This window comes from Porites lutea, chromosome 5 (genome assembly GCF_958299795.1).
Source record: "Porites lutea chromosome 5, jaPorLute2.1, whole genome shotgun sequence".
Classification (NCBI taxonomy): Eukaryota; Metazoa; Cnidaria; class Anthozoa; order Scleractinia; family Poritidae; genus Porites; species Porites lutea.
Window position 1 is genome coordinate 40,041,576 of NC_133205.1, and position 27,885 is coordinate 40,069,460.

The 27,885-nt window shown below is 40.3% G+C and overlaps 1 protein-coding gene across 1 annotated transcript; it reads right to left on the reverse strand.

The window, feature by feature from the left end:
• Positions 1–2,493: 2,493 nt before the first annotated feature.
• On the reverse strand, positions 2,494–27,677 carry LOC140938903 (short transient receptor potential channel 6-like). The gene is made up of 8 exons (XM_073388427.1): positions 26,716–27,677; positions 23,273–23,573; positions 21,519–22,020; positions 13,793–13,991; positions 11,949–12,107; positions 11,484–11,552; positions 9,319–9,525; positions 2,494–3,859 (listed from the first exon to the last, which is right to left on the reverse strand). The coding sequence occupies exons 1-8, from the start codon at positions 27,640–27,642 to the stop codon at positions 3,782–3,784; spliced, it is 2,442 nt and encodes an 813-aa protein (XP_073244528.1). The 5' UTR covers positions 27,643–27,677; the 3' UTR covers positions 2,494–3,781.
• Positions 27,678–27,885: the final 208 nt, after the last annotated feature.

A 27,885-nucleotide genomic window follows, 5' to 3' on the forward strand; every position in this document is an offset into this window, starting at 1 on the left:
ACTTGCGGGATTCCTCAAGGGTCAGTGCTTGGCCGAACGTTGTTGGCCTTGTACCCAAATGACCTACCAATTGCAGTTACTTTTGGCTCTGTTTTTATGTAAGCGGATTACACCACCGTTTATTGCATTGGGGATACGGTTGATAGCACTGTCATCAGTTCCATCGATATCTTTCCCTGGAATTACAAATTTTGTAACGGTTACTTTAATTGCACCGTAAAATAGCGGGATTTGTCTGGATTGAATTATTCTCACTTATTTAACAGCAATACTTGACTTTTATCTGATGTGAAATCTTCAAAGTAGCGAGATGGAATCTTGTGTTAACAAAATGTTACGTGTTCTAAGACGAAGACTCACATCACCCCATTGTTTCATTAACTTTATTTCGAATACTTTCTTCCCTAAAAATTTCATTGCCTCTTAACTATACACAAGTTTTGTGAAATAAACGCCGAGTTTTATCAAGCGATTTTTTCTTTGAAAAAGTTTCTGTCTCGTGCTAGACTGCAGCAAAATTAAAGTAGTTCATGAATTGTATTAAGCGGCAGGGGTATTTTGCAGAACGCCGAACGCCGAGTGCAGAACGCCGAATGACTCTGAGTGTAGTGATCAGGCTTAGAAAAACTGAAACTGAGGTGAATCGGGTTCCATTTAGGGTCATTATACTGGGACTTGATATCACAGTTTCATAACATTCGGACGGCGTTCTGGCAATCCGTATAAGAAGGTAAACAAAGCTAAATTTTGAAATGAATTAAGACTTTACTGATCCTTAACAGGAAAATACACCATTAAATTTTTCCTGGGGCTTAAGGGCCTATCCGCGCTAGCAGACAAATTTCAGTGGAATAAGATGTCTTTGAAACATCTAAACGAAAAAATTGTATGGTGATTTATCCGCACTGGAAACTATTTACTCTTAACAAGCCGTCGCATCTGCCCTTACTTAATTGAAAGAATAATGACTTTACAACAAATAATTGACAAGAAAGACACGTTTTCGCTTATTTAGTCGATTTTGTCCAGTTTTAACCTAGGACGAATTTTGTCTTAGGCTCGATAACCAGCCGCTGTTAAGGGGAATGAGCCAGCGATTCTTTCCCGAACAGACGGCTGGACGCATGAGTTTCCTATTGTCACCTACCACCAATCATATTGTTGCCCGCTCAAATCGAGCAGGCAGCTGATAAATTTATTTTCCTGGTGTAGATTTCAAATGGCGGATGCAAAGGTGCTGGTCGATGTGGCGTGCGATCGTGTTGTAGAGCCTTTTAAACTTAAAAATCTAAAATATTTACAAAGAAAATATTAGCTTAGAGAAGCTGGTAACTGGTAGGTATGTTTTTTTTGGAATTCAACCAACCGGAACTATAGTTGTTGACACTTAACGTGAAGGAGACGACTGTCTAGTCCATCCGTAATGCAAGATCAATTTAAATACAATCAATACCTGTTTTCTACTGATTTTCAGTATGGCAAATACCGAAGCGACGACGAGGTAAAGCACAACATGTGTTCAGCATTTAACAAATTTTGAATTTACGTCACAGACACGATAGGCCACTCTCCAGCCTTCTCTTACCGAGAGAGCGCCGAAAATCGAGCCTAATTCTGTTCGCGGCGCCTGAGACAATATTTGTAAAATTACGACAAACCATCGCGTTTGTTAAGCGTCAGCGATGACAGAAAATCTGTCTAAATAAAGAGCTTTTTTGCTAGTGTGGATAGGCCCTTCGGAGCATTTAGTCGCTTTCGTGACACTACCGTGCTTTGTTCGATAAGTTTAAAAATGCAAATTATGAAGAAATCTCACCAGAATCTATGCTCCACGCAATTCTCAAGGACTGCTTCTTAATTCGTAATACCCGATTTCGCCAAAAATCGAGAATTGCAGCACACTCTCAACTTACGTTTTAACGGTACTGAAAACGTATTCTAAACCAAACAGTTGAGTCACGTTCCATCTCACATCACAAAAAACCTGGTTTGGCTTCGTTGTGGACTAGCGATGGCATGTGACCAAAGAAAAGTCATGTGATAAAAGAAAACAATGCTAATACATATGCACGAACTGTAACCAAGACATAACAAGTGAGGAGCAGGAGGATTTGGACAATTATGGGTACCTATGGATAAATCCGGGGGGGGAGTACTTTAGGAATTTCTGAGTGGGATGTGCCGCTGGGACCCTGGAACCCTTAACCTATACCAGAGCTAGTTCAGCTGAATTTTGCTACCCTATACTAGAGTAAACTCCCCAAATCCCCCCTATCCTAGAGTAGCTGTTTCCCTAGTCTAGATAAAATCTTCAACCAACTGATCAGTTTCCTGAAAAATGATACCCTATTCTAGACCCAAACGCGCTGATTTATATACCCTATCCGAGAGTAAACTGCTTGAAAACCATACCCTTCACAGCGGCACATACCTATATAGCCCATATATGGCAGTGCCCCCCCCCCCCACCCCCGCGGGAGGATCAATCCTGGCTATACCTTTGGAGTGCTGAAACAGATTGGACTGCATGTCATTCGAGCGGGCAAAGAAGTGGCGCGTTTTTACATAGAATCTTTTACCTAGTATCTAACTATTTAACTTAGCGCATTTTTTATTTCTTCATTACGCTATCGCTTTAGAAATTTGTTTGCACAAACTTTGTCGAAATTCTGGAGCTAAGTGTTTCCGAGCATGGCATAGCATGAAGACCAACCTTTTCAGAAAGGAATGTTGTCAAAATAAATTTAAACAATATTTTTTAAACATTAGAAATTGACTTAAAAGATTATAATCAATTATATTTCAAAGTTTTATTTAATTTTGTTAAAGTTTAACTTTGATAGGAAATTTTAGGATTTGATCATTTCATAATTAATTGTACATATTTTTAAGGTTCATTTTTTTTATGTTATTAATGTGAAGCGCTTGTGGACTTTTTAGGAATAAGCGCTATATGAATAAATTATATTATTATCATTATTATTATTATTATTATTATTGTATTATTACGTAAGAATGCAAACTGTTAACCACGTGTGACGCACAGCGTAGCCTTTGTGGCCTAAAAGGAACTAGCTTACTCTAGAAAACGAACTTTGGCATGAGATACAAAAGCAAAATTTAAAAAAATTAAAATAAAACGGAAAGATCAAAGTGAAGATAAAAAAGTACAACTGATAATAAAGCAAAAAATGATATTAACCCTAAAAAGCACTTGAAACTTCACTACTGCGTTTCCTGCAAGTTCCGACTTAAACAATAATTGCCTTGAAATTATTATTATTATAATCATAACTATAACAAAATTGTCAAATCTGATTGGCTATCAACTGCCCTGATTTCAGCCTTAATTGAACAATTTAATAGCACAGTACGCGTTATCACGCGCGCGCTTAAATGGCTTTTTTTAACTACTAGCAAAAAAAATTGGAATTTCTTCTGTTTTGATTTTAAAAAAGGGCCTTATATATTACAAATTTTGTTAAAGTTATGATTAATTGGTAACAGAACTTCGTGTCGTCCAATTCAGTCTGTAATCATACTCGTCCGATTTTGTTAATCACTCGTATGATTACAGACCGAAGTTGGACTCCGCTCAGTCCTGTTACCATTACTCATTATTATTATTATTATTATTATTATTATTATTATTATTATATATTGTTATTGTTGTTGTTGTTGTTGTTGTTGTTGTTATTTTGCTATTTTGAAGTTAAAATGCCTCCGTTTGGCTTTGAAAATTGTCGCCTGCATACCATCCTATGCCGGCAAATGGCCAAGTTCACACCATGACATCATGATGATTCCCATGATCTGGACTGTTTTTAGGTATCTTGTTATGTGTTTCCACGCTGGTTTCCTAAAAATACATTACGGATGGAAAGATATCTTGAGATTGACTTCATATTGGGATACCTACAGTCGACTCCCGATAACTCGAACCTTCAAGGGAAACCAAAAAAGTTTCGATTTATCGGGAGCTCGAAGCAAATAGCCAGAAGTAGGGGAAAAACAGGAGTTTACTGTACAATGAATATTTTTGTCACATTTAATTCCAGAAATGTGAAATGAAAATTGAAAAATACTTCTAGATTATAAAGTATAAAAACGTAAGGTAACAAAACAAAGCCTCAAATGTAAATAGAGCATGCGTTTTACTTTTTTGAGAAGTAAAGCTGTTTCACGTTTTGTGACAATCAAAATCAGCCTACAACACTGAGACAAATGATATGGGAAATTCACTGAAATTCAATGTTCCGGGGGCCAGTACACTGCTTTTTTTCTCGACTTTTTTAGCGTTCAATACATGGTTCGAGTTATCGATGCTACAGTTCATAAGCATGATATAGCTGCTTTTCAGTGTCACGCCATTCAAAATAGATCAAAATAAAAATCAAAACCGTTCAATAGATAAAGTCCAGAATCTGGGAAATGCAAGGAAGTATGTATTCAAAGACCCTCGCCAAGAATCAGGTCAGAGGACTATTTCGTATACGAGATATCCGAAGAAATGTTTTACCCAAACTTATAGAGATTTGTATGGAGACGCTATGCTGGTGCTCAACTGGATGAGCTCCAACATGGCGGACAAAAAACCAATTCAAACATCTGTTACCGAGTTTTGCTACAAAGGCGTGAATTTATTCTTCGAGAAACTCATAAACATTAAAGTAATACTTTTTCTAATACATGAACTGTTTAGATAGCAAAATGTCCTGAAATAAGTCATTTTTTTAACCTACATGACAGCCCTCTTGGCCGTCATGTAAATGCCGCGTCACGCAAAAGCTTAGAAATTCAAGCGTACTCTATCACAAAACCAAGAACCCTTTTGAAGCGAAAATTTGTATCAAAATTAGTTTTCAGCTGCTCCAATGCATCGTGAAAGTAAAATTTAGGTACGATCGATAGTTTTTTAGTTTGAATTTTAGTGATGTCATGTGAAAACCAACAATAGAAATGATCTGAGGGGAAACAAAAATTACTTCTAGTTAGCGGGAGGTTCGAGTTATCGAGGAATCGAGTTACCGAGGGTAAAATTACAGTAAATGTATGAGGGAAATCCAAGGGAAATTGATTTTGGGTCGAGTTAGCGAGGGTTCGAGATTTCGAAACTCTTTATTAAGATTTCGGGCGACTTGATCGGTAACCCTTGGCCAATACGAGTCTGTTCGGGCAGAGTTAATAAATTGCAATGGTTATGAAACCTGTCTGACTTCTTAGTCGACGGATTCTGGCCTTGATCGTCCACATCTTTCAACTGGGGCACTGTTTTTTTTTCATCTTTGATGTTTGCTAATTTTTATAGCAATTCTTTTATAACTACTACGTATAGGATTGTTCAAATAAAGTCAACGACTGATCCCTTTGTTAAAAGATCCAGTCCAAAGACAGTATCTGACGACTGACAATCTAATGTTTTCCGGAAGAAAAAACACACACACACACACACACACACACACACACGCACAAAAGTCGCCACTGCTTTAGGCATTCTCCGGGGTGGAGAATTGAAAATGGCTGAAATAGGGCCCGTCTGATTAGCCATCAGACAAGACACGTTAAGACTAGGCCATTTGCACTAAGAGGACAAGTGACATCGTTTTTATGTAAAAGAGAGTTATATGGTTTTTCCTCCAAAAAACGATTAGTGGGTTATATCTTAAACAAAATAATAGTGATTTGGTTTTTCAAACCCGCACGATTTTCTTTAAATGAGTAAGATCGTGGCAGGTCACGTGACCAAAAGTGGCCAAGTTTTTAAATTATGAATTAGCTCTTTCTGAACACAAATTATGCATTTAAACTTAAAGGAAAACGTTCAAAAGATGACATGGTAACGTTTACAGCACATCTGAGCGTAACTATCAAACGTTTAACGAGATATAAGCAAAAAGTAGTTTTGGCCGCCATGTTTTGGCCGCCATGTTTCTACGTTGTTGAAAACTCAAAGTGCCATAACGATTAATATCTCCCTTAGATGAGTTTCTCTCAAACTTCGGGTGTAAGATAATTTTTATGTGCTCTGTCAATTTTTGGCATCAGCAAGATTCCAGCTCATTGTTTACCAACCTCGTCCCCAGGGCTTTCCCCTCAAAAAATGGGTGGGGCGGGAAAAGGCCCTGACATCGGCTGGTCACGTGTACAGCCTAAATATTCCTGAGAAGCTAATTTATATGCAACCCGCTGGTTTTGCGCTGACAGAAGGGAGCAACAATGAAAAATAATAACTTCGCGAACTATGTCAATATTTTCGCGTCTGTGCGATTCAAAAGCTTAAGATCCATTTAATTGCGCTTTATTCAAATGCCAGAAATTTATGAAAAGGCAGACCGGCTCTACGTTGTCACGTACAAAATATGTCAGCGTTGAGACAAGCTATTATGTCTTACTGTTATCGACTAGTACTTCGACTAAACTTCATCGTGACTGTGGAATTACTGAACGACCAAGCGGGAAGTGATTTTTAATTTAAAGAGAATTGTTAATCAAAATGCTTAATGAAGTCTGGTCTTCTCTACAACCCGACCATGGAACAAACAAATCTTCGCGCCGGATGCAAGTCAGCCCTCCAGCCAGGAACGATGACAGGTCTGGTCTTCTCTACAACCCGACCATGAAACAAACAAATCTTCGCGCCGGATGCAAGTCAGCCCTCCAGCCAGGAACGATGACAGGTCGCCGATCTGAAACATTTGAAGAACTCTTATATCTTTTCTCTTCCGAGGATAAGTACAGAGGATTTTCGTTATATCAAAGAGAAGATTGATTAATCGATTGGAATCAACTACAGCTCTGTCAGTTTAAAATAGACCCAAGTTTTTTTTTGTTGCCAGTCGTTTGAGCGCAGAGGTCAATGAATTTTTTAAAAATACAGGTCATACAGGATAAGTCTAAACCAACGCGTGTCGCTATGATATGGCTGAGAGTTAAGGTGAATAGAGCTAGGCTGTGTACGGCGGCCCTCTTCGCAAGAAATGAAATAAAATATCAGTAGAGTCGAGAAAGCGGACTTTTTCAGTACAACCTTTATGCATGTACGATAGCTTGTTTGTCATGTATACCGCTCTATAAACAGAAGTTTTACAAATGTTACTCGCTGTCCCCTTCATAGAAATAGGAGGAAACAAAAAATTACCATAGCCAGTATCTGTGACAAAAAGGAAACCTTGTAAAACTTTTTTTCGTTAATCGTCAAGAGATATAAAAGGTCGCCCAAGATCGCGCGCTGTGATGAGGTTACGCATAATTTTAGCTTTTCACATGGCGCTAATTTATTACACCCAGGATTTTAGGGTGTACGAGGAGGCACGAGACCAGCCGATGACAGGGCCTTTTCCCGCCCACCCCCCCATTTTTTGAGGGAAAAGCCCTGGGGACGAGGTTGATTGTTAACAACAAGAATTGGTCAAGTGACCTTTAATGCAAGTGGCATCTTGCGTTATTATCACTCTTTCCGCATTACAAATTTCGGCAAGAAAATTTTATGCGAATTACTATTTTTGCGACAAAGGCGATTAAAAAATTTCCATTTTCTACACCTAACGAAGAAATTCTTACCCTGCGAGCAGTGTTTTCTCCAGGCCGGACACTACGCTACTAAGGGAAAGATACCACTGCGAGCAACCGTTCTCTTTTCCATCAAGCATGCGCGTCCACGTCATGCTTACGTCAAAACGTCAAATGGCGTCACTTCCTCTTGTTTCGCAGAAAACATTAGGGACTTAAATATCCAATCACAAAAGCGCAACGATAACGTCAACAAAACAATGAATAGCTTTAAGCGATAAGCAAAACAACAACTTTGCACATGGATCACGCTTTTCTGTGCCTGATTTCTTCGCCGTTTTTGCACGACTACGGCGTGAAAATGCCTAATTTCGCGTTTCATGGATAACGTAAACAAGCAACGACGAAATTTCTTTTATCTTCGCTCCTGAACTTGTATTTCAACTCCAGTTAGGTTTCCGTACATTTGACAAAGTCAGTAAGGTAGGAAATAGAGGATACTTCATGGAAAGCGCGGGCGCACGGTATTTACGCACGAGTTGTTTTTTTTTATCAGAAATCAAATAAGTGAGCGCGGCGAAAGAGCGAAATTTCTGATACGTAAACAACTCGGGCGAAAATACCGTACAAAGCACTTTCCATGTGGTATTGTGTTTATTATATACATTCATCATTTTGCCAGCCTTTTTTCTCACATCTTTTCAGAATCCTAAAATCCCGAAAAATGCCTCTGCATACCGTGAAATGACAAAGACAACGAAGTAACTTAAGCTTATATTAGTATTAAAAATTCTTGGTAAAAATTATAATCAGGATAGGGATATGAAATAATCCAGGAATTACAAGTAATATTAACTTTTTTCTGAATGTACAAATAAAAATCAACCATTTTGAGTAAGATGACCGGTTTGAATGTAAACAGAAGCATATGGCCTAATAAGCCTAGCTAAGATAAAAAGTTCACGTACAAGCTTACTCCTCGTTCTGTTTTTTCCCTTTTCTCCGTTGTCTTGCCGCGGGCTCTCTTCAATTTTACTCATCGATAGAGAAATATACAGAACTTTTCCAATCCAATTCCTGCGATTAATCTCACTTTTGTACAACAAAAACTCTACTTTATCGTGTCTTTTCTTCTGAATGTCTGCGGCAAAGCAACTCGCAAAGTGAAGGCGCTGCATCTGCTAGCGCCAGAAAACGTCGAGAATTTTGGCGCGAAACTCACACGCCTCTGTGGCTTTTGATTGGACGTATCATTTGTCTCACACGTGAAAAAAACATCATTCGCGATTCTGATTGGACGTATCGCCTTTTTCAAGTGTAAAAAGCATCGTTCGCTCCTCTGATTGGCTAGAACAGCTTTTCAGAGAATATATCTCAGTATGTAGATAATAATGAATAATCCTAATAGTTACTGAATTGAAAGAGCGCAAATTAACAGCAGGCTCGCCTTAAGGCAGCAGTTGTAAGGGTAAGGAAATGTGTGAGTGCCTTAACTTGTTGCTAAACAGGTTTTGCATGTTTAAAGTTAATTTTTTGTCCATGGCGCTGGACGGTGGCTCGATGAAAGAAGCAGACGGTTGCTCGCAGTGGTTTCTTTTCTTTCGTAGCGTAATGTCCGGCCTGGAGAAACCAATACTCGCAGGGTAAGAAATCTTTGGCTGTTTTACGGCTAAATGTTAACCTCCTGAGACCCCCCTCCCCCCCTCACGATAGTACCTTACTTTAGGCGCATATAAGTCAATGAAATGATGTGTGCCAGAAAATACTAACATTTTTAACATCATTCTATAAAGTCTTATTTTTCAGTACCTTTGGCTGTGTTGGAATAAAATCAGGAGAATCTTTGTGGTCTTTATTTCTTTTCAAAACATCTTGCAGTTGAGATATCAGCTCCCTTAATTGGCTGTTGTTGCCTGGACTCTCCGTTTCGAACCCTGGAGGAGCGTAGGGCTGGGGCTTTGACTTGTTAATAGTGGTAAGATACCGCTGGATCAAGCGAGTAATCACTTTATGACGCTAAAAATGAAAAAGAGTATAAGTATGCATTTGACATTAATGACGACGGTTTATTTGGCAATTGCTTTCAGAAACGAGGGTCGAGTCGGTTTTATTATTTCGTAAAAAATATACTTCATCCTTAAAGGCAACGACATATACAAATTAAAGAAATACGAAAAAAAAAAAAATAAGTAAATAAATAACTGCATAAATTATCTTTATTATCTTCGGTAGCATTTATAGCAAAAAGCTTAAGTGCGCCTGAGCAAATATATGAATGAAGGAATTCACAAGCAACATATAGAACAACGCGCGGAATCCAAACTGATAAAGGACAAACCAGCTGGCTATTTACAAGCGTGAGTCAAGAATTTAAGTTTTGGGATACTGAGTAACAAACCCTTTAGTTCTTAGGGCGGGACCTCAAACCCGGACGACCGGACAGTCTTCTGACTACAAGGCCACGCTGCTCCCGAAAAACTGGTTATTCTGGTTATTTCGGTTATTTTGGTGTTAATGCCAATCAGACCGCTCATTTCAGCGGGAACATTCTGCTTAAAAAAAAGGAATACGCTCTGATTTACAAAAATTTTTCTTTTGCTATCAATAAAATAGCGGAAACATCCGGCTTGTACAATTAATTTGCACCATTACGTAGGAAAACATAGCAACTACATAACAAAGCTAAGGAAAAGGTCACTTGGAAAACAACAACAACAAAAAACTTGAGATTTTCTGTGGCATATAATTTTGTTAAAGTTTGATTTATGAAAAACCTATTAAATTGGTTCATTTGAAATGGTTAATTTCCAGAGAAATACACGGAAATGTAAATTGCTCCTGGAAAAGTTTCTTTCGTTTGGCTAATCTCATTTATGTTAGTATATACACACTCAGTGATCTTGGTGATTAAAGCCATCTGATTGGTTCGCTATCTCGGACTATTGAACAATATTCACCTCCTAGAGAGTGGAATAATGTCTGAGCTCGGTGTTTTTCGCATTTTTTTTTTGAACTTTTAAAAGCCGACAGAATCCTAGTGGTGACTTTTTTAAGGTAAGAAAAGACTTCAAAGGATTCAAAACGGCGTTTTTCTATTTACTGTAGCATAGTTTTGTACTCGATGGATTGTTTACAATTCCCGTTTATTCGCGAAGAAGAGACTCATTTCCTAACAAGAAACATTTGGCCCAAAAATCGAAGTATATTTATGACAAACAAATTTGAAAGCAAATGTTTGCAGAAATTCTACGTTTCAAGTAAATAGAAAAAAGAATGCTACCGGAAGACAACGTCTTACCTCAAGCAACCGAGCGTCATTTTTTGATTTTTTCAGCACTTCATGCGAAGAACGACACAACAAACCTTTTTTTACTATAAACTTGGCGAGTCAGCAGAAAACAACAAAGCTCTACTTTTCTTCTCAGGTAAGGAAACAATTCAAACTTTGAACGGTTCCATTTAAGCCATTACGCTGTTGTTTGCGAAGTGATAAACTTGTGAATTGCCATGTTTGAAAATTCTGCAAAGATCTGTTTTGAAACGTTTGCGTGATTTGATCCGTCAATCAGATCGTACGTTTTAACTGTTTCCTCTCTGATTTTGTCGAGATCACTTCGTGTGTATATACTAAAACAATTATTCTTTTCAATTTCGGTGAATAGTGGCTTTAGGAATATTTACCTCACCGCTTCGCCACTCATTTAAATTTAGCCACTATTCACCTCGATTTCAAAGAATAATTATTAATTGTAAGTGGCCTTGCGAAAATGTTCCAGCCGACAGAAAATTTTTACCTGTTTTTCATACAAATTTCATACGCCCAGTCTTTATCATTATGGTCGCACGAGTATGCGAAAACAAATAAAGAGCACACCGACATGCATTCTAACGTAAGCTATCGTTATGGAAGGCGCCATTCCGCTGCCTAAAGAAAGATGCCTCATAAGTGGCCGACGTTCCAGTTATATACTTACTCTCTGCATGTCCGCCTTTTTTCTTGTGGATTCAGACGCAGATGGAAAGCTTCCTTCACGGCTTTCTCGCTAAAATTTTAAAAGTAAATCATACGAATAATTATAAAGAAAAAACGTCAGTGTGCGGTGGGGAACTAGGTGTGGGGCCCTGGTGAGGTAATGTTACATCAAAATGAGGCCCACGGGGAAGAGAGAAATTATTTACAGAGCTTGTTTCCGTTCTGATCTCACCTCGTGGATCTAAGAAATTCTGTAATGAAAAGAGTGAAAATGTCATTGACGGAGCTAAATGAGATAAATGTAAAGATATATTTGGCGAGTAAAGGCATGAATTAATTGCAGGGTTCGGTAAGGTCAGAAACCTCAATTTCCGATTCTAGATTTTTAGGTATCAGTGTAGATTTTAGGCAATAGATCAAACGAATGAAAGAAGGTGTTAAACTAGCTTCTTTTGTACGTACGTACCACAGAAGACCTATGACGCGAGCACAGTCTGCGGCAGAGTTTAAACACCCAGTGTGGGGGAGGAATGAGGTTGAATGGAGGCGGCATTACATTGCCATGATCTAAATATGGCATCCACATCCGGGTTCTGGAGAATTTCCATTGAATATCTGCGTCATCCTTTAACGAAATACAAAACTGATCAGCCACAGTTAAAAGACAGCACCGGAAGACAGTATACTATGAACTCTATACACAATTACGACGTACAAACGTAAGCATAGCGAGAGGCCTAAGGACCACCACATTTCCCCGCAAACTTCAGAAAAACTTCAGAAAAAGTAAACAGGTCGGGAGTAAAGAAGAACGACTTGTGATTTAGAGATTAAAAAGTAACCCCAAATGATTTTCCTGAGGCAGTTATAGTAAATGAAAGAGCGCTGGAAAGTGAAAAGTGGAGAAACTAACCTTGGGCAAGGATTCTTCGGAAATGCAGTCTTTTATTATTTATAGCAAGACAACCTCACACTCTCGGAGAAACAGGCCTTTCTTACAGCACACTCTTCAGTTGATGTCACGTGAATCAAAGCAAAGGGAAAAATTTTCGATAGTGTATATTATAGTAGGAAGGTCTTAAGAGAGACGGACAGGAAAAATCAAGCGAAATCACCATCTTGATTTTGTGTCAAGAGTCGAAAAATCAATTTCTTTAATTCTTTATTCAAATTTAGATTTTTGGTACCTTAGAAACCTGATGTAAACTGTTCACGCCAAAGGCCTTTTATTTGCAGGATTATTAGAAAAAAACGGTGTCAGAATTAATGGCGTAGATTTTAACTTGAAATTCGCTGACATCAACTTTCCTCTTGTCCGCAGACAGAGTCGCATGCAGAAATTTGGATACTCTCTATCAACAGGCTTTCCATCGACGAAAACTTTTTGCGAGACCAATCAATAGCAGCAGATTTCTTATCTACCTAAAAGCTAATCGACAATTGAGAGAGAAATCGATTTTTTACGTCCTGCTACTTGATGATCCGGATTGCCTGATCGTCACCCTCAATTGTTCCAAAGAATTCTGTTTTAAATATAAAAAATGAGAGGAATTGAAAAACGTTGAGATTTTTGAAAACGTTACCGCCAAACGGACCTTTTGCGTCAAACAGTTTTTTCTCGGGCAAAAACTATCTTCAAAGGAGCCATTACAAAAACCAAGAGTGCAACTATTGCTTTTTTTCTCTTCTCCTCCTTTCTTCCTTCTCGCTCTTTTTTTCCTTTCCTTTTCTTTTTTAGTGTTCTTTTGCAACTTATAGGGCCCAAAAAGTCTGCCTTTTGACGCCTTTTCACTTAAATGACTGCAACTTTCGTTAGGTTGGTTTCTAAAAATCGGTTATATATATATTTAATATATATATGAAATGGCCGAAATGAGAAAATGTCTTTCTTACAGAGATAAAGTTTAAATGACCACTTATGATCATTGGAACTACTAAATTCAATTTACAATACACTGTATACGTCTTACAGGTCTGGAAAAAAAGAGCGCTTTCCATTCTGCCCAAAGTTTCGGAAATTTCGGGTAGAATTCAAATCGAACGATCCATTTCCGGGTTCGGTTGGACAGGAATATTTGGGACCACCTTTGAAGGTAGCCCACTTTGATTGCCCCGGTCCCTGACAAAATTGTTGTCCCCAGTACCGCTCCTCTGTATCCTCCCTTTAAGTGCAAAGACCAACCGCCCGGTGGCTTGGGTCGTGTCCCTGGTACCAGAGCGTACCATTCCACCAGGCTAATTGAATTTCCGAAATTTCAAACCGGAAATTTTGTTGAATGGAAAGCATTCCACCATAAAAGCTAGACTAACCGCAATTTTTTGATAAGAGTTTGACATCATGGCAATCAGCATATTAATGGCGACCAAAACTGATACGATGCTGAACAGGGCAAGGAGTAATTCACCGGTGACCTGAGTGATGATGAAGCCTGAATCTGTCACGGCCAAGTCGCTCACCTCGGACATTCCAAACAAATTCCAAAACAAGAACCTTAAGCCTCCTTCAACTCTGAAAGGATCAAATTATCGGTGAAAACGTAATTTACTGAGCGGCTAAAGTTGATTCCCAAGGCAGAAGCCTTACTGTAACGTCTTTCTTTCTATGGATGAAAATCTGGGGTGTGACCTTTCAAATGAATCTTTTTTGGTAATACTGTGACACGGTAATATTATTTTGCTTCGTAGTTATTTACAAAATTTTACTTATAATTTGCTAAGAGTCTTAGCTTCTCCTAAACTTAACAAGCAATAACATGATGACTTGTCCCGTGGCAGGTTCAATTGGAAACATACGTCCAATATAGTTTCAACTGAGTTTAATAATATCATTTCTCTTTAATAGTCACGAAATCTCCAATTGTCAACTTTTATCTCCGAGTATTGTTACTTGTTGAACAATTTCTTATTAGAGTGATGGGAAGCCTGTGCCTCCCATAAGGCGTAGCGGTCTTAAACTCGAGGAGAATGTGTCGCCATGCTTGATGTTGTTTTTATTAACTGCACTGCGGATTTCCAAAAGCTCCTACATAATATGAGTTCTCTAGTTGGAAGCAACGAAAATTTGGCGGTCGAAATTCCCGTGGTTATTTATTGCTTGTATATTTTCGTTTTAGCGAATCGTGCAAAGGTTTAGAAGAGTAAGTTGGATCTGACCTGATCTTGATTGTTGGATCGAGGTTGAGAATGAATAACATAAACTGTGGATTTGCGACCACATTTCATTCGATTATGAGCCACGAAAAGGTGGATAAAGGCGACACGGAGATGAATGTACATGGCGGCGAGATCGAGGATGCAGAATTGGATCCCGAGAAAGAGAGAAGTTTGGATCCTGTTGGGCGAACGAGAAGGGTAAATATGCAAGACCGGGAAGATTTTGAAGCCGAAGAAATGTCTCAGGCAAGGCGCTCGCTTGGTGGCTATTTGGCTCGAGTAAGTACAGTCATAAATCAAGTTAAAATCGGTATCGAAATGCAAAAGGAGAAAATTGCCAGAGAAATGAGATTTAAATTTCAGTTAGAAGAAAAGGAGGTTGATTTGCTGGCTTTAGAGGATTATGACAATGCATCTAATGAAGATAATTCGGTTGTAAAGAATGATGAGTGTGACCCCAGATTCTTTCTTGAACCTCAACCGCCAAAACAGGAACGAGCAGCCGATTGGGTTGCCAACTGTCAGCAGGAGACTAAACCATTGAACCTCAAAGCCGTCAAATTTGCTCCACAGTTGGGCACGAATTCAATACAGGCGGTTTTGTTGAGAGTCACAACACTTCAAGAGATGCAGCCGGTAAAATTTAGTGGAAGTGCAGCAGACTTTCCATTCTTTAGAAGAAGGATTGTAGACAACTTGGAAGATGGCTTGTTATCTAATGCTCAAAAAATGGAATTTCTTCCGAAGTTTGTGACAGGGGTAGCATATGATGTTGTAGCAAGATCAGCAGCGTGCTCATATGAAGATATTGTTGCAAATTTAGAAGATCGCTAGGGCCAACCGGCTACGGTCATGGCTGCCTGTTAAGAGTTGACAGTGGGACAAAAACTGGGAAATAGAGATTTCAAGGGTCTACGTAACTTTGCAGAACAACTCCAGTATGCCACCGAGAGATTACAGGGGGACTATGTTAATCGCTGGTAGCCTACTTGATCAAAAAGTGGGCCGACGTATCATATTCCACTAGAGAAAAGTGAAAGAATCCAGGTCTGGAAGATCTTGCCAAGGTGGCAAACGACAAGCTGCGATTAAGAATGACCCAGGATTTGCAGGTGCTGTCGTGATGACAACCACGGAGACAAGAGCAAACAGAAACAGAATGGAACAAAGGACCCTCCAAATCCAAGCCGGACATCATCCTTTGCACCTGATGTCACCGCGAAAGACACTGGAAGAAGACTTCGAACAGGTGATAGACAGAGTAAGCCCCCACCCGGCGTGCAGAACTGTTTGTGCTGCTCAGGATTACACGAACTGTCGTCATGCCCTGAATTACAAAACAAAGCTCTTCAAAGCCGCTGGGATATTGTGAAACGTCATAGGTTGTGTCATGTTTGTATGAGACCAGGACATCATAGAGGCAGGTGTGAATCCCAAAGGTTCTGTCCGTGTGGGAGTGACAAACGATACCACAGATCTCCTCACAACCCCTCAAGGAGAGACACTGCTGAAACCAACGGAGGGAATCAAACCCGTGAAGGAGGACAACCTTCTGGAAAGACACCAACCCCAGGGAATGGAGAGCAGCCGAACTCTACTGAAGTTAGGAGCACAGTGAAGTATGCAAACGTGACAGAGCCGACTAAGAAGAAGACCATCCTGCTTCATGTGATACCTGTGAAAATCTCATCGTCAAATGGGAAGTCAAACACCACTTACGGATTGATAGACTGGCTCACGTGGAACCATGTTAGTTCCGACATCGCCAAGGAACTTGACCTGAAAGGTCGGAAGGAGGTGGTGTCTGTTAGCACGCCTTTGCAACAAGAAGATGAAAAGTTTGAAGTTGTGGAATTCAAGTTGCAGTCCGCTAGTGGAGAAGGAGAATTCATCACCGTTGAAGCAGGGCTTGTAACAGAGAAGTTCAACATCGCAGAGAAGTGCCTTCCTGAAGATATTGACAGGAAATCACACCCACACCTAGTGGATATTGAAATACCTGCAGTGAAGTTGAGAAAAGTGTCAGTACTCATTGAAAAGGATGTCAGTAAAGCTATGACGTTCTTGAAGTTCGGAAGTCGAATAAGCCTGATAGCCAACTGAAAGGTCTGCAAGGCCCTTTAGGCTGGGTCATAACTGAAACAATTCATGGTTCACAGAACCATAGGAACTTTTCAGTGAACTTTGTCACATGTGACAAGAATTTACATGACCAAGTGGAGACGTTTTGGGAACTTCAGGGGTTTGGAACGAAAGGGGCGTTGAAGACCAGAAGGGATGGCGGAGCAGATTGTAATGCAGGCGTTGGACATCCTAGCTAGAGAGAACAACGAAACTTACTGCTGATGATGACCATGAGACGGAGCTGTTGTGGAGAAGAGATGATGTTCAGCTGCCGAACAACCGCAGGGAAGCAGAAATAAGATTGCAAAGTTTAAGGCGAAAATTCCATAGAGATTCTAGTCGTCAAGAGAAATATCGTGCTACCATGAAAGATTACATAGCAAAGGGATGCGCCCGTAAAGTGTCAGACGAAGAAGCTTCCAAATCCGGTCCCAGAACCTGGTATCTTCCCCATTTTGCAGTCACCAGCAGCAACAAGCCAAACAAAGTCAGGATAGTCTTTGATGCTGCCTCAGAACACGGGGAAACATCTTTCAATAAGAACCTGCTGCAGGGCCCTGATTACACAAACAGTTTAGTTAGAGTCTTGTTGAGATTTCGCGAAGAGAATGTAGCTCTGGTTTGGGACATTGAGAGTATGTTCCATCAAGTGAAAGTCCGTCCAGAAGACCAAGATTCACTAAGATTTCTGTGGTGGAGTAGTGGAAGCATAGATGAGGCGCCCCAGGAGTAAGTAATGACAGTACACATATTTGGAGCCACAGACTCACCTTGCTCAGCTAACTCTATCCTTTTGAGAACCGCTGATGACAATGAAGAAAAGTTTTGACCCTTCTACTATAGACACTCTTAGACACAACTTCTATGTTGATGAGCCCTTAAAATCTGTACCTACACCGGAAAACGCAATCACGCTTATGGAGCAATTGATAGAACGATTTAATCTGACAAACTTTGTAAGCAACAGCCGCAAGGTTTGGTCTGCTATACCTCGGGCAAAGAGACCTGACCCATCTCTACATGTCAATCATGATGAGTTGCCCGTCGACAGAGCACTTAAAGTTCATTGGCCTATACTGTCAGACACGTTTGGTTTTAAAGTCTTAGAGCTGGGAAAGAGAAACACAGTGAGAGGAGGTTTATCGACAATCTGCTTGGTCTTCGACCCACTGAACCTTGCTGCGCCTGTACGCCTGCGAAGCAAATCACGTAAGAACTGTGTAGAATGAAAATATTAAGGGCGTGAGATCAACCCCGCGAAGGAAAACTCCTCCAAAGATGGTTGGCAAGCGTGAAAGTCCCCAGATGTTACTTCAGTCGGACTGACCTTGAAGGAGCCACACTGCAGCTTCATCATTTCTGTGATGCGTCCGAAGTTGGCTACGGTACTGCTACGTACCTACGAATTGCCTACCCTGATGAGAAAATAGAATGTGCATTTATTATAGGAAAGTCCAGGAACTGTCAGCACTCCTTGCCTTGAGCTGCAGGGAGCTCTGTTGGCCGCACGTGTTAATCTTGCAGTGCGAAAGGAACTGAACTTTAAGTTTGAACTAGTGGTCTCTTGAACTGACTCTTTGATTACTCTGAACTATATCCACAATGAGAGCAGGCGATTTCAAACTTATGTGGCAAATCGAGTTGGAGAGATACGAGACCTCACAGCAGAACAGTGGAGACATTGTCCTGGCAAACTGAACCCTGCTGATGAAGTTAGTCGAGGCCTTGAGGTGAATGAATTTCTGAAAAATGAGCGCTCGCTGAAAGGCCCATCCTTCTTTCATAGAAGTGAGGATCACTGTCCAGAAACCAAGTTCGAGAAAGTTACGGAAGAGAAACTTGAGGTAAAGAAGGAAGTGTACGAGAAGTTGTTATCATGGTACAGAAAGGAAGCCTTTCCGTAAGAGTTGAAGGAAGGCGTCAAGAAATATTGTAAAGCTTAAACCTGTGATCATGGGTGATGGTGTCTTGCGAGTTGGTGGTAGGATTTTGAGAGCCCCTATAGCTCCTGATGCGATGAACTCTGTGATCCTGACAAAACATCACCATGTCACTACGATTCTGATACGCTATGTGCATGAGAGAAATGGAAATTGTGCAGTCGAGCAAGTATTGTCCCTTCTCCGAGAGCAATTCTGGGTGATTAAAGGAAGAGCAGCAGTGAAAGAGGTTATTGGGAGATCTATATCCTGCAAGAAACGAATAGCGCCAAGGATGACTCAAGAAATGGCAGAATTACCGAAGATTAGGCTGACAACGTACGAGCCATCGTTCACGTATTCAGGAGTTGACTATTTTGGCCCTTTTTACGTGAAGAGAGGAAGGGGAAAGGTTGCAGAGAAGAGATGGGGAGCCATCTTTGTATTTATGAATTCTCGAGCCGTCCATCTTGAAGTTGCTAGGTCCCTGGAAACAGATAACTTCATCTTGGTTCTGATGAGATTTCTCAATCGAAGGGGACATGTGAAGGAACCTCGCTCCGACAGTGGATCGATAGGGCTGATCGGGAACTTAAAGAGGCTATTGAACAAATTGACAAAGAAAAAGTGGGAAGAGAGCTGCAGCCGCGAGGTTGTAAGTGGGTGTTCCACCCTCAAGGCACATCGCACATGTCCGGAGTCGGGAAAGACTTGTGAAATACGTGAAGCGGAGCCTATAGGCTATCCTTGGTAAAGACCTCATCAACGAAGAGGAGCTCCAAACAGTATTTACTAAAGCTGAACGAATTGTTAACTCCAGACCACTGACAAGAAATACGTCAAGCCCGAATGACGATGAACCCCGCACACCCAGTCATTTCTTAAACATTCCTCCAACGGTTAATCTACCCCCAGAAATGGTTGATGACAGCGACAAGTTTAGTCAAAAGCGATGGCGCCAGACACAGCTCCTAGCTAACCACTATTGAAAGCGTTGGCTAAGAGAGGGCATTCCCTCCTCACAAGAATGCCAGAAGTGGCATAAGACACAAAGGAACTTGCAAACTGGAGAGCTAGTACTTATTGCCGACGATAATGTCCCACGACATCAGTGGCCAATCGGACGAGTAACCAATATGTTTCCTAGTTTCTGACGGTTTGGTCAGAAGTATACAAGTGAGGGCCAAAGGGGTCAACATACAGAAGGCCAATCACCAAGATTTGTTTACTGGAACAATTAGGTTCTGGAGAAATTCTGTGAACAGAAAGTCTTTGAAACAGAAGCGATCGACTATGAACTTTCCCTTAACATGTGCTTTGATGGGGGGCGGAATGCTGTAACCTTTGTTACCGAATATTGTTACTTGTTGAGCAATTTTTTATTTGATTGTTGGGAAGCCTGTACCTCCCATAAGGCGTAGCGGTCTTAGAACAAACTCGCCTAGAATGATTCGCCATGTTTGATGTTGTTTTTATATTAACTGTACTGCGGATTTCTAAAACCTCCTACATAACGTGAGTTCTTTAGTTGGAAGCAACGGAAGTCTAGTGTTCAAAATTCCCTTGGTTACTTATTGCTTGTATGTTTTCGTTTTAGCCAATCGTGCAAAGGTTTAGAAGAGTAGATTGGACCTGAACTGATCTAAATTGTTGGAGTTTGAGAATAAATGACATAAATTGTGGATTTGAGACTACAGCATCAGATATAAAAATAATGAAATAAAATGAAGCAGGTCAATATGTTTTAAGGTCGCTGGAAGGAAACAAAAGGCCGGTCTGAATTGGTTAGCACATGCACCAATCTAATCCCGTACCTATAGTGCATAACTTAAAAGCTATTTTTCGCATCTCGAATTACCTTGGGTCGCAGGTCGCAATCGGTTTATCCCTCAACTTAGGGTCTCATCTGATCTGACGGCTCACACGTGAGCCTGTTCAAACCCTGAGAAAGCCAGGGTTAGTAATTATTTCTTCCTCGAATAAGTGAGAACTCGAAGTGATCTCGAGATCGAGATATGTGGAACTAATTCCGCTCTCACTTCGTCAAATAACTGACTAAAACCGAAAACCTGCTGACTTTGTGTGCCCAATGTTGTCCCTAAAAAGCAACTTTGGGACATTCCTGAGCGTCGCGAATCCTTCACTTCACGCCCCGCCGAAGTAATAATGGATTTTATAAAATAACTAAGATAGTATGCGCGCTTTGATTGGCTGAGAGGAGTGTTTGCATGAGATTATGTAAACATGGTTGTGGCGTCAAGATGTTTTGCTTTTCGCGCGCTAATTACGCAAGCACGAATTTGAAAAAGTTTTCAAGTTCAAAACTCGACAGGTTTGCTTTATTTACCCATTCCTACGTCGGCTGAAACTTGGAAAATCGTTGCAAAGAAAGTGTGTCAATTTTTCTTCGCTTAAGCTGACATTTTAAGCGAGAAAAGTCCGTATTTTGGAAAGCATCCTGTTGCAAAACAAGAGCTTATTACGCGTGCAAGACTTCGTGGACAAGACTTTGCGACTGGTAAGAATTTCTCTTTCAATCAGTGCCATACAGAGAGTTTTGCGTCTTTTCTCGGGAAATTTATTTATAAAAGCAATAGAAATTTTTTTCCTGTGTTACATAGCCTGATATAAATACTCGAGGCATTGGGAGAATTCAAGACAGTTATGCAAACCCTCGACTTCGTCTCCGGTTTGCATAACTGTCTCGAATTCTCCCGACCCCCCTCGTGTTTATATCAGGCTATGCAAACACGGAAAACGTTTTCTATTGCTTAAATATAGTGATCTGCTGGGTAACTCCAGAACTCATGATAGCGTCCCTGAGGGCGATAAATACTCACTTTGAAAATTTATGTCTTGTTGTATTTGCAACAAATGTTGTTCTGGCTTGGACGTAGCCCGAGTACACCTTTCTTTCCGCCCAGGCGAATGCAAGAAACAGCAGCAGGAACAGGAACAAAAATTTGGCGATGTCTCGAACCATCTTAACAAGGGAAAGCTGCAGCGGGCCGAGCATCGAGTTGACCTGCAATGAGTTGGAAATTTGAAAAAAGGCCAAAATCATACCGAAGGCGAAAAAGGCATTGGACAGTAGGATCAAACGATATTCCAGCCCCTTCCCACTGGCACCGAAGGCACTGCTAACTGCTGCTGCTTCCTTAACTCCTGAAACAACTATAAGTTGTTCGATGTACCAAAGGACTCCTGAAATTACAAAGAGACCCAGCATAATTAGGGTGACCAAATTCCAGTACTGCGACAGGTAACGCTCTTTTCCTTGACGATAGGCCTCCTTTCCTTCCTGAAATAGCATACCAACGACCCACAACGAGATAAAAACATCTAGAAGATAAAAAAAGTCCTTTGCATCATTATTTTATAACAGAATAGGCAGAAAAACTCTTACCTTGAAAACTGTAATATAGTTACATTAAAAATAACCTGTTTCTTATGAGCCTCCCAAGCAGAAGTTCTTCGGGCTTCATCACTCGTTCCTGCATGTGAGGCTTAACTCTGATTGGCTTTCTTAGGTAATAAATTTTTGCTGTGAAGACTGCAAATTGCAAAGACCTGTTGTTTCCCGTGTTTCTGTCGCTTAAAAAAGTGCCATGCTTGAATTCCCAGAACGCGTGCTCTCGATCTACTCTGACTCGAAACAAATAATAAAGACTGCTCGCAGTCTATCCAGGAAAATGCTCTCGATGTTTCGATGCAACGTTAAGAAAAGAAAAGGAATTGACAATCTAGCTTTACTCTTTGGACAGGCGTTTGTAACAACAGTACTACAACCATAAACATTACTTGGAATTTCATGAGTATTGACTACCCGCTGTTGTGTTGTGTCAAATTCAATTAAGACAGGTGCGAAGATTGAGACAGTAATAAGACTTTGTTATTTGAATCAGAAGTAGGCCAGGAGGAGAGAGAACAAGACAAATGTAATGGTGTTAGTGATGTTAAGAGTGCAATAGAAATCTGTTGGCATTGGTGATGGTGGGAAACAATAAAAATGTGGTGGTGGTGGTGATGATGGTGGGAAACAATGGAAATGTGGTGATGGTGGCGACGTTGGAAACAATAGAAATCTGGTGGTGGTGATGGTGGCTATGGTGGGAAACAATGGAAATGTGTTGCTGGTGTGAAACAGTAGAAATGTGGTGGGTGGTGTTGATGGAGGGAAACAATAGAATTGTGGTGCTGGTGGAAAACAATGGAAATGTGGTGGTGGTGTTGATGATGAGAAACAATAGAAATCTGGTTGTTGTCTGTTGTTGTTAAATGTTTGAAGTATGTTTCTTTGTTTTTATTCTTTCATTATCATTGTTGCTATTTTTAAATGTAAATATTTTGTGCGCTATATTTTTAATACATCTTTATTTATTTATTTATTTTTTATCAACTCAGTTGACATACAGTAGGTTCACATCAGCATTTCGCTGCCATTTTAACAAACCTGCTTTATCAAATAAACTACTACTACTACTCCTCCTCCTCACCGGCCAAACCTTGATCGAAACCTTTTGGCAGAAGTTCTGCTCACTCTCAACATAAAACCAAAACTTATCCAGCAGAAACAAAAACAGAAAATGTTTACCTAAGGGTGAAAACGCAAAAACATCGTCAAGGAACTTGTCTTGAATCGAGGAGAGAATCAGGAGAACAAGGAACCAGAGAAACGAGGCGGTGTGACTCATGAATTTCAGGACTGGTGTGTTTAGGAGTTTGCTGATTCGACAGTTGGGTGCCACCAAATAGCACAGTGCAAAAAAAGGTAGCATCAGCCACAGCAGCAGGAAATAGACGGTACTGATTAAGAAATGTAGGTCTTTATATCCCCTTACGTTATCGTAGAGCACTGAATTCAGCATCATTTGGCTGTAAGGATGAGCCACAAACTAACAGAAAAAGTACAAACAATTAGCTACTAAATAATGGCGACAGTCACCTGATGCAATAGGCCTAACAGGCGAAACCAAAACCGGTTTCCTACTAAATACTCGGGCTATCCAGAGTACTTTAAGATCTCTAGTAATGGATTCTAAGCGGTGTCTTAAAATTTGTATCTGTTCGATCGTCCTCAAGGTAACTTGAGTCTATTTGCATCCACAAGGGCAGTATCAGTTCCCGAAAATTTAAGGTACACTTTAGATTTTTACGAACGTGAAAATTTTTCTGATTCCCCTCTCCGTCTCATTTTCGAACTTTAGGTTTTCGTTTTTTACAAAAAATAGCTTAACCTGGGGAGCGTAATGTGAAAAATTAAATTGCAGAATATAGTTAAGAATTTATTAGATACGCTGTGAAAGGTTTGAAGCCAGGAGTCATTTCAAAAGTAAGTTGAGTTTGATCGTCCTGGTGAACGTAGTCCTGAATAGGACTGTTGTTGTTGACAGTGACTGGAGTTTCGACAACCTGTGGGAGTCAAAGTCAGTTGTATCACGTCAGTTAATGACACAACGCAATTCTCCCTTCGATTTTACAAAATATTTTGTTACGGGCTAATTTTTAAACCTCTCAAGTCCGTTTTAATCCCCGTAATGCTAGAAAAAGCACATGGAGGACAACCTGACGCACATTTTCCCGGAACTGAACAAGACTAAAGCAGATGTATATATTTTGAATCCTTGGACTTGCAAGTGAACGGAGATTTATCAACCAGGTTATGAAATCCAGGAGCGTAGCTTCCATATACGCGCATCTGGAAAATTTTTTTTTTGATATTTTCGCATTATATTGGTGTCTTTAATTTTGCCCGTCTGAAGGGTTAACGGGTTGCTCTTAGCCAGCGAATCACAGGGGATGTTTCGCAGGAGAGACGAGAAGTAACGTCTGTCATACAGGCTATCTTGCCCTTTGCTTGTAATTCCTTGATGGCGTCACTGTTTTACCGTTTTCCCTCAAACACTGTACCTTATCGCCAACACCAGAGATGGGTAAAATATATTCTAACCATTTGCATTTTCTTTCGTATTTATTAAAATGTCCTGTGGATAACGCAGGAAATAGCATTTCCGAGCCCCTAAATTTAAAAATTTTCTGGGGTAGCATGGCCCCAGACACCCCTCCTTTGGAGCACCTTCGGCCTTCTAACTCTTTTTTCCTTTGCGTACACCTTCAAAATCCCTCGCTAAGCCCCTGAAATCTATACGAATCTCGAAAACTTGCTTCTCACAACAGTTTCAGGAGGCGATTTCTCAAGTGAGCCATTATGTCTATTATCAACCGGGAACTCTTATGGTTTAGATATAAACAAGGAACGTCTTGAAACGCACCTTAGTATTTTGAAAATGCATGCTTAAGAAAGTTCCATAGCCTCTGTGTTATTCATAATATACCGTAAAATTCCGAAAATAAGCCCCTCCATGTATAAGCCCCTCCAAATATAAACCCCCCAAACCGGTAACGCAAAAAACCCTCCGTTGAATCGCCCCTCCAAATATAAGCCCCCCGGGGGCTTGTACTTGGAAAATTGCCCTCAAATACAAAGTAAAACAAAGCAAAAACGGTAAATTTACTTCCAACTATAATGCTAACCCAATCGATTTTGAAAGACAAATTTCCCTCCGTAGATAAGCCCCTCCGAATATAAGCCCCTCAAAAAGGGCCTTTGAAAAATATAAGCCCCAAGGCTTATTTTCGGAATTTTACGGTAATTTCTTAATGCAAATTAACTTGCTTAATTCAGGCAGACTGCATCAGTTTTAGTGAAAGTGATATTAGTTATGCCTGCCACAAATGCTTTGGGTGAAAAGTCTTTTAGTGCCTTAAGAAGAATCAAGAATTACCTTAGGTCTACCATGACGCAAAAAGGGATGAACAACCTTATGCTGATGTCAGTATACAAGGAAGACGCCGACAACTTAAGTCTAATTGATGTTGCTGAGAACTTTTACTCCAGAAACACTCACAGGTAGTCAAAATTTTGACACTTTTCATAAGCCGACCAACGTTGAACTTTTAGCTAATCAATTAGTACTGATGGAAACCACTGTTACAACTACGGTGATCATACAGGTTTGCATAAATTCCATAGCCTCCACTGTTACATTTATTGTATTATATTATTATAATATGGTACTTTTGAGTAGACACTCAGCGGACACCGGTCTCTTTTTTTCTATCGCCTGGTACATCCGGTGTATAATATCTGTATTATACTCGGTTACATGTCGTCATTTCAGACTAGGTATTCAAATGTTACGTAGCAGTTCATATTTTTTTATAGTGACAGGTTAAACATCTCTTGAAGATAGCACGAAAGTGGAAATAAACTATATCTAAAAGAGCGTAATTAATGACCCAGTCTGCATTAGAGCGAAACCCCGCTTTACGGATCGACACCCCGTTAATACCGACACCCCCCCCCCCCCCCCCAGTGTCCGTATTAACGGGGTTTGACTGCTTAGACATTCAAGATTTGGGGGGGGGGGGGGGAGAGTCGGCCCACGACAGTCGTGCCCTCTCACTTTCAAATTCGTTCCTACGGGCCTGAGTCAGGCGGTTCAATGTTGTTAAAAAGAGGCTTCTCATTTCCTACTGTGAGATTTTAAAAATGAAATTCTTCAGCTCCGTCATACTTAAGAATTTTAGCAGCCATTTGACTTGAAAGCTCTCTTGAACGCCTTCTCACAAGTGGTCTCCATTATTTCAATGAACGTGAACGTGACTGATGAACTTCCTGCTACAAAAGGGTTAACCATAGTGCACTGCAGGCTATGAAACATGGTTCACGGGAGGGAACAACCTTGAAATAGGGGTGTGTATAGGTGTGTGGCATAACTATTTGTTGAGGATGTGTGGGGACTGACATGCAATTGCAATGTAAATGAATTAATGTTTTTAGCCAATTTTTTGAAAGCAGCACCTCTTATCTAGGTTACGATAACCAAGCACGAAAATTCACAAAATTAAAAATAAATATTTATACGTTATTGACCAAGCGTAAGGTCAAGATGGATGGATATTGGCCAACTTATTTCTGCCCGCTCGCCCAATAAGCCATATTTGAATACTCACGTCTAATCCAGCAATTCTCACCTTCTCATTCTTATTAGTGATGGCAAAATTAAGCACGCTTAGCTTCTTCGCTTCTGTTCCTCCTCTAACCTCAACGTATTTAAGTTTTTCAATTCCCGGCACACTCATCAAACAGCAGATTTCTTCCATCGTTCGGCATTTCTTGAGGAGCGACACAGCAAATTCTTCGCAACTAATTATGAGCTTCTGGTATTCATTCTTAAGCTCGTATTCCACTTTCACAAGCTTTTCCAATTTCCGGTTTAAAAGGAGTGCGCGAATGATCGGGTCTTTGGATGTCTTTATATCTTGATCTTCACTGGGTGGAGTGTCGAGTAAATAAGACAAACACAAGTAAACAGGGCTAGCGAGCGCTTGGTAGCAATGCAGACGATGAATGGAACCCCCAAGGCGGCCTGGACCTTCACATTTATCGCATTTGCAAGATCGTTTATGCGGCTCGTCAATTGTGTAATCTTTCTCAAGAAAGATCTTCACAATCTCTTGATTGTCCTTTTTCGCAGCCAAAATTAAAGGCGAGATGTGCGACATGTGCTCACTACTGTCTTCCTGATCTGGGCTTGTTCGTTGTGACGTAGTCTCTGATGCTCCGTTGCTTTTTGCTTTCGTCTTAAGTAAAGCCTCAACCCAGAATGTCGATTCAATTCCGACGGCATGCAGTAACGCCGTGCCGACATCTGCTCCTTGGTTAAGAAGAAGTTTGGCAATATCGTGATAGTTGTTGTTCACCGCTATTTGAAGAGCCGTTTCTCCGAGAAGGTTTACGCAGTTCACATCAACAGACTTCTGCAAGATGTATTCGAGCACTTTGTTATAGTTTCCGGCATTAACCACTTCTAGGAATCCTTTTTGATCTTCACTTAGCACAGTCTCTCCTGTAGGATAGTCCGAAAACTCTGCGAGGCTTAGTTCAATTTCTCCCGCCATCGTTCTTTCTTCTAAACACCCTTCGATGATTTTCTGCAACAACACATTAGCCGACAATATTATATTCTCAATCCCATTTCTCTAATTTATTACTCCAAGCAAAACCTATCAGAGATCAGTTCTTAATTCAGAACTGTCTTTCTTGTCATGTTGGATCGACGTCAACGCTACTTTTATTATCCTTCTCAACTAAAATAAATGTAAGTGCCTGTTTATTTATAGCCCACATGAGACGGTGCGGTA

Excerpts from the sequence above, each read along its gene's own strand:
- LOC140938903 (XM_073388427.1), bottom strand. The coding sequence starts at position 27,642 with ATGGCGGGAGAAATTGAACTAAGCCTCGCAGAGTTTTCGGACTATCCT. Across the intron at positions 23,574-26,715 it reads TCACTAATAAGAATGAGAAG|TTTGTGGCTCATCCTTACAG; the intron begins GTGAGAATTGCT and ends TTTTTCTGTTAG. Across the intron at positions 22,021-23,272 it reads TTTTGCGTTTTCACCCTTAG|ATGTTTTTATCTCGTTGTGG; the intron begins GTAAACATTTTC and ends TTTATCTTCTAG.